We start from the raw sequence: 11,343 nt of genomic DNA, 5'->3' as shown, positions 1-11,343 counted from the left end.
TTTCAAATGTTTTACAGTGAAAGTTTATTACTTTTAAAATAAGAATAGTTGTTTTAAAAATGTGATGCCAGGCAATGTTTTATTTTCTCTAAGGAATTCCTTCATTTGTTTTGTTTAGTTTTGTTTTATTTTTCCACGATAATCCTGAGTATGATAGTGACTATTCTGAAGCTCAGAGCTAAAGTCAAATCCTTATAATTTGCAGAGAGGTTACGGTTTAGGGGGAGGTCTTTATTTTCTTTTTATGCTCCATTTTTTTAACCTTATATTTATGTGGTAAACAGAAAAAAAGCAAGGCATTAATAAGCAAGCAGAACTTTGTTTATAAACTGAGACATCTGTCGATCAAACTGGGTGCAGCTGATGATGCTTTCCTCCCAAATTTCATGATCATTTGCAATTTAAAAATCAGAAAGCACAAATAAGTAGTTGATACAAAATTTCAAAGATATTCTGTGGTGCAGTAAGTGCAGTTTGAAAAACAGGAAAGGTTTACCAATTTTCTTCTCTGAATTATAATACACGAAAATATTACCAAAGAAATTTTTTTCATCTTTCGAATGAACATTTCAGTAAGCAGTATCCAAATATTTGCTAATATTTACTCAAACTTGAGTAATTTCCTTTAGTATGAGTTCCTTTATTTCTTGAAGAAGCACCTAATTTGTAATTTTAAAAAAATATCCTGGTCTGTTCCAATGATTTTAAATGTCCAGGAAGAGAGGTGGTGAAAATGCTTTGTCCTTTTAGAAGTAGCTTGATCTGAACAAGTATGGAACTGTAGGGCTGAGCAAAAGTGACTCAGTTAACTTATACTCATAGGGAATAGTGAGAGCAAATGGGTTAGAAACTTGACTGTAAATTTTCTTGACTGTAAGGAAATAATCATAGGATTGGATTAAGATTTACTGAAGATGGGAGAGTACACAGAATGGTTTTCCTTCTTGTTTCTGTTTTTTAATACATAAGAATAGTGCAGTAATCATATAAGCATGGGAAAGCAGCTTCAGGCATCCCCTGAGAGCCGCAGGACCTTCAAGAGAGGGCTAGTTAGCTATTTGGCAGGAAAAAGCAGCATTCTTATTGCCTGTCAGCTCACACCTGCTGAAAGAGAAAGTCCCTCCAGAGCTTTTAAAGGCTAAGAACAAATGGGTAGAGGCCCCGGGCAGACCAAAGTCTGAGGCTTTGTCATAGTAAGGACACAAAGCCTAATTTCCCATCCTTTGAGGATACGAATGTAAAGATTCTAAATTAAAAGAGAAACTAAATTTTGGTTTAACGGTAACTGATCAATTTGAATTAGATAAGTAGAAATAATTTACTCTATAAAAAGGTATTAGCATATCTTTAGTTCTTACTCTGTATAAACACCTTGATTTAACTCAAAATGCTGTAATTTGTTAAAGTAATTGATGTGATCACATTTTTTAGGGTAAAGCATATTGGGCCAGCAACTATACTAACCTGGTTCTTTTAACTATTGGTCATTGAGGAAAACCTCCAAACCCATTAAGCATTATAAGCATTCCCCAGTGTCACCTGCCTGAATTTCAGCTGGAATAGCAAGGAGCAAAAGGCAGCTTCTACAGGGCTGGTGGACCTTGCCATTCCAACTCACTGGGTCAGGGCTTATAGTCTGGTAGTGACAACTCTCTTACCAGCAGGGCTTTTGGACAATTCTGATGATTTAGCTTTGTGTTCACTGACGGTGGGTGACTTTTCAATGGACTGTGGTCTCACAGTTAAAACTTCTGAGGGAGAAGGGTGCCCATTACTTGGAAAAGAACCAGAAGCCGGTGGCTGATGTACTTCATTTTTTGCAGCACTTGGGCTTGAGGCTGACTGATGTAAAGGCAAAGGCTTTCTGTACTGGAAAGGTTTAGGGTCCTTCCAAAACTCACCCATGTCTCTTATTTCTTGCATTCCATCCTTCAACCTATCAGATTCCAAAACACTGAATTCTCCCACTTCCCGGCCACAGATTAACCCCGGACTCGGTGGGAGTTCATCCTTCACTGCAGAAAATCTCACATGCTTTAAGGGTTCCAGTGGGGTTGAGGAGGTGTCATCTTCCAAAGAATGATCCTTCTCAGAAATTCTCTCATGGATGGTTAGGCCAGGTGACACAACCTTGCTTTTGGGGTCAAAGTTCTGATGGAAACGGACAGTTTCTGAGTCTGTGCTGCTGGAGCTGGAGTTGCGCTTGAGGATCCCTTTCGGAGCCCCTCTTGCATTCAGGGAGTCCGTCCTTTGTCTAGGAAGAGGCTGGTTATCTTCTTGCTTTAAATCATGTGACGTGTAGATCATTTTCCTGGCTTTTGGGACTGGAGCTTTGATTTGGAATCCGCTCTCGGGGTCTGGAAAAGTCTGCTTTGGTTTCTCCGATTTTGGGCTTGAAATATCCAGATTGGACGACTTTTCTTTTAACTCTGACAATTCACCTGAAAATTAAAACACATTAAGTGGTATATCAACTGGAGAGTAACTCTGTTATTTAAAACACCTACTATAAACTTAAGATTTAAATATTAAAGTAGGCAATGTAAGTGCAGACCTAATTAAAAAGCCTTTAAAGATTCATGCACGGATTTCATTCAACTGTACATTTAAAATTATTGTGCTTTACATACATACTTTGAGGTATTTTATATTCAATAAAAATTTTTTAAATGAATTTTTAAAAGTTCCTCATGGAGGTGAAAGAAAAATACAGAAGTTACTTTAAGAATTCACATATGCAAACCAGGAAAAGGAACTCAATTAAAAAACAAAACAAAACAAAACAAAACAAACCCTGAATACCTAAAACAAAAATTAACTGTCAAAAAGTTAAGGGAAAAAAAAGGGTAACATATTCCAGTGACTTTTTCTGTAAAATAGTTTATGCTATATAAAGTATACTCAATGGAGAGGGGAGAATACACTAATATTAAAACAAGCTAATTGACACTCTTAACTCCACTTTCGATTGTTAATTTTCTACCCCTTGTCCAATCATTAAAGCTTATGGAATTTTCTTACAGTTACTTTCGAAGAGATTAAATTGTCTAGTGTTCTTAACGGCATGGAAGAATGGTAAAATTCCATTAAGAGATAGACTTAAATTAATTAAGTACACAAAACTGATCAAATACTCCTGAGGGACTGAGCTGATAATTACAGATTAGAAGATCATAACATTGTCAAGTGGCCTTTTTCTCTTGAGGCGAACTCTTTTAATCTTAAAGAGAACTGTGTCCGCACATGGTAGACATCCAATAAATGCTGCTAAATAAGTGACTGAATGCCTCTGGTCAAAAAATGTCTCAGTTCACTGAGGGGGAACCCAAGGCATAGAGGTTATACAAGTGTCAGTTCCAAGGCTGGAATGCAGTGTCTAAAACTTCTGCTTCCTTCCCTCAGGCAGAAAACCAATGGGCAAAGCAGAATAAGAAAACCATCAGGACCTTTCACTTTCTCTTAAAAGTTATTTCAGTTAAAGGAACTCTGAGAATTTCCCTTAGTCCACAGATAACAAAGATAAAAATATCTAGTCCATAAAAATAATATTTACCCTCTTTTGAAGTCTGAAAGAAACCAGCCCTTCCATTTTTCGACTGCTCATTTTTGGTTTGTTGAGATAAGTGATCTTCTGGCAACTTGGAGCTATTAAATGGATTCTTCCTTTCCTGGGGAAAAAAAAACTTTGTTTATTAAACTCATTTTAAATGTCATAACAGCAACTCAGTGTTAGCAAATGCTTATTATCTCCAATATTTGATAGTTTTATCCAGTAAACTCTATCTGGCATGTCTGAAAAGTGATTGCCCTGGTTAATCAAGTTAGCATAGAATATATATGTTATGCAATATAATAAAACTGTATAAAATATACTCAATCTTAGAATCCTACAACGTTAGATGAGAACTAGGCATTCAAATCTATACCTCACATTTTATAGCAATGAGAAAAATTAGGCCTGGATAAATCAAAGAGCTGTCAAGATCGGGGTCAACTTGATACTCTGATCAGGACAGATTCCCACCAAAGCTCTTTCTACCAACAAGACCCTCACTCTGCTAGATTAAACCCATACTGAATATAATTGTAATTGACCTTTTCTACAAGTATCTAAAAGATACTTATCAAGGGATCTTGAAATATTTCATATTCACTATAGTGATTACCAATTCTAATGGAGAAAGGGTATCAGTAAACAGAATTTTTTAATTTATGTGCACCTGAATATCGGTGTTCACTGTCTATAGTTTTATATATTGGTAATTCCTTCCCTCAAGTGGACCTGTAACAGAGAGTCAGGAAGCTATAAATAGGAATAAGGATTGACATGTAACTAACAAGCTACATTCCACATGGTTAAAAGAAGCAGCCCCCAATGGCTTCAGACATTTTTTTCTCAATGGAAGGAAATCTGGGTCTTCAGCATGGTATACCAGCAACATAGTGTTCATCAACTATCCTACCACAAGAGTGACTTCTTATATTAAATAGTAAAAATATCTGTATTTGGTACAAAAAATTACTACAAAATCCTCTTTATTTCATGGTGCTTTGATAAAATGAGAAAAATGGCATTCCGCCAAAAATGAGATTTTTGAAGTTTGAGCTCAGTCTACCTTAGTGGCTGGAGACATGGCTGACTTCCTTGAGTTTTCCTGGGACGTATCAATCACGGTAGAAGCTGGATTTACCATGCTGGAATTACAAAAGAAACAATAATTCAGAGAATAAAACCTCACCCTTTGAGGAAGCATAAATCATGCTTCTGAAGCCAAAACCTATTAAGGAAGGATAGGAAAGGAAGTTTGTAAAAATCAAACTGCTAGCAAGGGAGAGGGAGTTGGGTTTCAAGATGATTAAACAGTGAAGCAAAAGAAATGGCAAAACGGAAACAAAAGACAGGCACAAGACAAGACAAAACAATCCATCAGAAGCCATGAAGTTTATATCACAGTACCGGGCACACAGGAGGTTCACAATTTAAATTTGTAGAAATGAACTTGTCTCAAAGTCAGAAGCTAAACTAACATCAGGTGCAGATGAAAGTGAGCAAATGATCTCAGGGGGAGAAGGTCATTGCTGAAATGAAGTTCCAAAGAGTTTTAGGGCCTAATTCCATAGGCCAGGGCAGAAAGGCAGTGCTTGCTCTAATTCAGGTAGCAAATAATGAAAGGGAAGACTCAGGTGAGGTGAGTGACTCAGCAAAGGAATAGAAGAAACAGCAAATCTAAGAAACACTGTGCAGAGAGGTTGGTGGGTTTGGGCAACTTACTGAGAACTTTCAATCCAACTCTGCAGGTTGGCCAAGGGAGTTCTTACTCAAATACAAGAGCCAGAAGGACAAGCACAGCATCCAGAAGATGGAGAGAGGCTGGAAGCCTGGAGCTGGCTTAGAGGAGTGAGGCAGGTTCTCTAGACCATGATTCCCTACTGGAGGGACAGGACAGCCCCAGGGTAAGAGTAATCCCAGAAGGAATGGAGAAAAGTGAGTAGAGCAATCTCCTTCCTGAACAACCATTCCCTCGGCTACCACCGAGTAAGAAGGACAAAAGATTATAGTGGTCCTGGATGGGGTAGAAATACGCATGCTCAGACTTCCTGCTCTGGTGGTCTTGCCTCCGGCATAAGTGGTGAAGTCACAGTTGGCTGAAGCCATGGGGCCTGGTGACGCTCCACCAGTGGCATCCCAGAGCCAAACACTTGGAAAATGCCTTGGAGGGTGCTAGCTTTCCACCCAGCAGCAAAGGAGCTAGAGGCTGGGGAGAGGAACAAGTTGCCCCAGGGCCACAAAGCCTCGCTGAAGATTACTGCCATTAAAATTGTGGGCTAGATGTTCCTGCAGTTTCATTTCCTTCCATTCTGTCTGCACTTCAATTGTTGTTTTTGTGCAGAGTTAGTCCCAGGAACAGGCTGACATTTTGAGGAAGCCTTTCTTCCTTTTGTTACCCTCCTCATTGTTCCAGAAAGGAATTACAGTAGATGAGACAGATGTGTATAAAATATAGTCTGATCACATGGATGTGAGAAAGGATGGGAAAAAAGGATGAGGAGGGGAGGGGAAGGGAAGAAGAATAGGAACTTATAATGGAGACAGATTTAAGGCTAATAGAAAAACACATTACAGGAGGTTATTCTTGCAACAGGTGGGCACAAACTTGAATCAAGTTATCTAACAGCCAATATGAAAAAAGAAATGTGGTCACTGATAGAACTCTGAATGCCCATACAATTTAAACAAGCCAATAGCTCAGGACTAGAAAACAATTTCTCTTGAGAGTCATATTAAAAAGCTCGTGAGTAATGCAAAGAATCTTATAACAGATGCTATGCTTGGTTTCTTTGAATGTTTTGTATCATCTCCCTTAGTAAATAAAATAGTCACATAATAATCAGTGGACCTAAGCTAAGTGCTTATGGCCAGGGTTCTCTATGGAACACCTTTCTTTTCTTGCCATCTTCCTCCTTTCCCTTTCCCACTTACCAAGGACAAAGGATAAGCAGAGCCTCTCATTCTCCTCTCTCCGCTCCCTGGAAATCAAGGCCCCCAGGCCCCTAGCCTTGCACATCATGATGTCTGTCCCCTCCTTCCCAGAGATGAACCACGCTCACTAAATTCTACCCTGCTGTGTATTTCATGTCCACTCTGCAGCCTCATTCTTTGTGTACATACCTTATCTCTCATAGTAAATTGGGTGATCCCTCAAGAGTATCTCAACCATCTCTATGTCCCCCACAATGCCTTGTACAGTGTCTGGTACACAAGTGGTAAATGATTAAACAAATGAAGGCCAGCTGAGCCAGTGGCAGGGAAGGCAGCAGCAGACAGGTAACCATATTTTTCTTGTTGTTTCATTTTGCTTTTAATCCATGGTATTTACCAAACTACAATGAGGCACATTATTTAGGTTTTAAACAAAATGCCTTTGTTCCTGCTATTCAGAAAGCAAAAGAGAGGAAGAAATGAGGTATTCAGAACACATGGTCAGATAATAAAATACCAGGAATACACAACATTTACTGGGTTACCTGTGGTTTACATTGGGGGGGGGGGGATGGAATGAATGTGGAACACCTGGTTAGCTATAGTTCAGAAGCCTGCTTAATTAGAAAAAGTAATTAAGACAAGAGTCTTGTGCCTCAAACTCTGTCTTTGAAAACACAGCTGCTTCCAAGATTAAGCTCTGCTTTGCTTCTCTAGAGAAATACAGCAATGTTTTGCTTGCCTGTTTTTTATTGGGCAATCATCACTACAATAATCTTCTTATTCTCAACTGATCTTTGCAATGTCCCTATGAAGTATATATTCTTCTCTTTATTTTACTCGTAAGAAAGCTAAGGCTTGGAGCAGTTAAGTAAACTGCCTGATGTCAGAAAATGAGTTAGTGAAAGAGCTGGGGATTTGAGCCACGTGTGTCTGACCCTGACTCCAAAGACACTCGTAATGGCTAGGCCACACTGCCTCTGACTTCTCACATTGATAAAGCAGTGGTTTGTGGCCAGAGGACTAAAGTAGTGTCCGGTGATTCCTCCTTCCCAGTGACTCTTACATTTGTCACTACATTTCCACCTGTAGTGGCACCTCCTTTATTTCTGTTAACCGTATTAACCTCACGTCTGACCTTCTGACTCCTGAGTTCTAGTCCCCTAATCCATTCAGCATTCCACCACTAAGCTGGAATGGCCTAAAATACAATGTTGATCCTGTCCCTTCTGCTCATTACCTTTCCTGGATCCTCAAAGCCTATGGAACAAAGTCTGAACTCCTCAGGGAGGAATCGGAGATGTTCCACCACCTGTCTCTTCCCTCCCCTTCTTTCTGTCGATCCTTCACGCCAAAGTGGTCTATCTACTCACTGGCTTTAAAACTCACCTCTTTGCTGTCTCCACTCCACCTATCCCTCAGATCCACCCCCAAGTGTTTGCTGTGTTCTCTTTGCCCTAATCCTCACTTTCTCTTCAAGCCCAGTCCAACTCTCACCTCCTTTGTGATGCTGCCAGCTGGAAGTGGGTCTATGTCAGCCCAGCTGGAAATGGGTCTCCTTGTCTCAAATCTTACAGCACATTTTACTGGCATTTTGGATTAGGAATTTGCTCCCTCCCTGGCACTATTTGTTATGTGATCAGATATTCTTATATGAATACATTATTTCCCCTAAGAGAATATAGTCTCTTTATAACCAGACACTGTGTCTTTTGTGTCTTAGAATCCCTCTCAGAGAGCAGTAGACTCTGTCCTGCATATAAAGATATTCAATACATTCCACAAGATGAGTTTTTTAAACCTTATAGCAAGCTAAATTTCACAGCCAATGCACTGTAATTTCTTCCTTCAGACACTGTTCAAAAACTACCTGCAATTCTAGAAGGAACACTTAAGCAAACTATTTACTTCATTAAGAAGATTATTAAAATATTAGGCTATGATATTGGCATTAGAATTTCCCTCCTAAAAGTGTTTGCATTTTAATGCAAGTCTTTGAAGACTTAAAAAAAAAAAAAAAAAAAAAAAAAAGAATGTTAGCGGCTGTGGTGGGTCCTTGGGGAAGACTTTACATCAATCTTAAAAGCACATCACACAGGCAGCTGAACACTCCATTTGCTTTTATGCCCAGCCTAAAGTACTCCAACTTTCAAACTTTAAAAAGCTTTTCCAGCTTAAATATTAATAGCATCTAGAATCAGAAGCAAATTCTCCAAGTGACTTTTCCCTGTGTCTTCTGTGGTTAATCTCTCCCTTTGGACTGTGAGCTCCTTGGAAGCTCACGCTGTGTCTCCTCCCCAGCACCGGCTCTGTGCTAGCACACACGACACGCAGTGAGGCTTGAACACACGAATGAACAAACGAAGAAATGGCTCAGAGATGACACGAGGGAAGAAAATTAGGAAATATGCTGTAAGCCTTTCAAATCAGTGGTTTGTTTGTTTATGTATGTATGTATGTATGTATGTATGTATGTATGTATGTGTATGTATGTATGTATTTACTGAGTACAATATTACTTCTCTGGTGCTACAGATTTATCTAATGCAAATATTCTCATCCAAGTGTAAGGCTCTCAGATGTCACAGTGAAACTATTCCTACCACAACTGATCTGGGTAAATCTAAGATCCTATAGGATTAAGAAAGATTCTTTTAAGAGCTTAATATAAGTGACTCTGAGGAGCAGGCCTCTGAGAAGTAAGACGGCTACATCACTGGATTGCCATCAATCCAAGGACAAAAGATCAAATGCACTGTCCAGAGGTTGGCTCATCACAAACAAAGCTCAAATTTTCCATCCAGATAGGCTTACATTATTAAAAAGTCAAGTATTCCTTAGGGTGGAATGGATGTTAGATCCCTTCAAAGGAGAAAGAAGGAGGCCACCAGGCAACTAAGGGATGTGGGATAAGAAAGGATATAGGAGGAGGAACCAGGAGGGGAAAAGAATCAGGAAATTTGCAACACACTGGAGAAACTATAATTTTTTAGAGGATTGGGCTGGTCCTGCATATGGCCACAGAGCTAAGGCAATATAAGCTACCAGAAGGACCAGTCCTCAGAGAGGTAGTCCTAAAGGAAGAGATATCAGACAGACAGACAGACAGACACATACAGAGAGAGAGAGAGAGAGAGAGAGAGAGAGAGAGAGAGCGAGCGAGAGCGCGCACATGAGAGAGACTAAAAGGTCGGTCCACTTCCAGGCTCCTTCAGACCAAAGAAGCACCATTTGCAGGGACATCTAAGGCCCTGGTCAGTAGAGAGGCTCCTAGACTCCCAATGTTTCCTAAAGCACACAAACTTCTTTTACAGAACATGTCATCATAACGAACAGAGGAGGGGCTTCTCCCCGCAGAGCAGGACTAATTCTATAATCAGGCCACATTTCACCTCATTTAAAGGCAGAGCCCTGAACACAGGGGAAGAGCTTCTCACATTTGCATTCTGTATTCCCCACCTTGGCTCAGCTATGTCCAGCAGATTATCATGTACATATTCCACAATTATTTGGGGGAACATGATGTGCTGTCAAGGTGTGATTCAGGGACCAGTTCCAGCTGTGAACTGTTTGTAACTGGTTCACTACTGGATAAGTACTGAAATTGAGAGCATGCATTTAGAATCATTTATAGCAATTTGCTGAGACATCCCTGCACATGATCCTGTACTTTGCATGCCTTTGTTGTTTTCTGTATTCCACTTTTCCAGTATTCATTTTTATTATATTTTATAAAAGGTAATCTGTGATAATTAGACATATAATTTTTTAAAAATCAAAACACTGGTCCCTTATGCCAGTCTGTGCCAACACTGCCCACAGTCCAGCCAATGCCGCCCTGCTGAAGCTCAGCAACCAGAACCGCAGTTGTGAGCATCTGGCATTTTCCCTTTGCCACTCTACAAGGAGCCGCGATCTCTACCCCTCTGCCCATTGAACCTCTCTCTGCTTCCTGCTGTGACAGGTACAGACAAAGATGAGTTCCAAAAGAACACAGGTAGCTTCCAGTGTTTGAGTACATGCTCAGTAACCACAGCATTTTCGCTCTTCACAGGCAGAACCCCCAGAAAACTGTGCCCACAACAGAAAGAAGGGCTCTTGCCACAGAGCCCATTAGAAAAACTCCTCCAGAAACTGCAATATCCAGTCACTGTTGCCTCACAGTCCCTGACTCCTGACTAAAAAAATATTGACAGGTATTGAGTCATTGCATTGAGGTTCACTTAGTCCAAAAGTACAGGCCTGAAAATACACTTAACACACCCAGTTCCCAAAGGTTAAAGTATAGGTGAGAAACACTGCAGGAACCTGATACTGAGTAAAGTAGTGGTTTCTGACACAGAAAGGAGGAAGTAAACAGCAGCTCCATCCATAGTTCTGGGTGGTTACCACCCACGCTGTGTAATGAGCAAAGCATGCTGGGTCCATCTAACATTTTTATTCTTGCCTTCCTGACCATACTTCAGCTATGTTACAATAACATAATTAAAATGCCACCTGAAGATCGCCAATTTTCTTTCTTTCTGAGAAATGCTAAGTGGTTCCTACACCTCATTTTCTTTAATCTCACAACATCCTGGTGAGGCAGCTCTGTTCTGATTTACAGATGAGACCTGAAAGACTCTCCGAGTTGACATAAGGAGTGCAGAAAAAAATGGAGACACAAATTGTGGAAACTTGATAGCCTTGACTTGAGGAAGAGGGGGGCAATACCCACCAGCCCACATGGGATCATGAGGAAGATGGATATGGCTATCAGGCAGTGGTACCTGTGTCCCCCGCAGACTATTGGAGATGAAATGAGTTCCTGGGAGAAGGACAGGAAGTCTGACCCAGATAAAACTGTGCAATGTGCTAAGTTT

General features: G+C 40.1%; 1 protein-coding gene across 22 annotated transcripts in view; it reads right to left on the bottom strand.

Annotated features, from left to right (window-relative positions):
* SYTL2 (synaptotagmin like 2) overlaps positions 1–11,343 on the bottom strand; it is a 95,052-nt gene that overhangs the window by 30,615 nt on the left and 53,094 nt on the right. For 19 of the 22 annotated variants that reach the window (XR_004950803.1, XR_004950802.1, XM_036220461.1 and 16 more), the window contains exons 5-7: positions 4,617–4,695; positions 3,554–3,668; positions 1,659–2,441 (exon numbers count right to left, since the gene is read on the bottom strand). Coding sequence is in view for 20 of the 22 variants with exons in the window: in XM_036220461.1 (XP_036076354.1) it covers positions 1,659–2,441; positions 3,554–3,668; positions 4,617–4,695 (977 nt within the window). In the remaining 2 variants the exon portion in view is untranslated. The remainder of the gene's footprint in view (positions 1–1,658; positions 2,442–3,553; positions 3,669–4,616; positions 4,696–11,343) is intronic. The other 3 variants (XM_036220464.1, XM_036220469.1, XM_036220470.1) reach the window with 1 other exon arrangement.

The sequence above is a fragment of the Rousettus aegyptiacus genome, unplaced genomic scaffold (genome assembly GCF_014176215.1).
Source record: "Rousettus aegyptiacus isolate mRouAeg1 unplaced genomic scaffold, mRouAeg1.p scaffold_m13_p_5, whole genome shotgun sequence".
Taxonomy (NCBI): Eukaryota; Metazoa; Chordata; class Mammalia; order Chiroptera; family Pteropodidae; genus Rousettus; species Rousettus aegyptiacus.
Note: the sequence above shows the minus strand (reverse complement) of the source record. Positions and strands in the feature narration are given on the sequence as shown.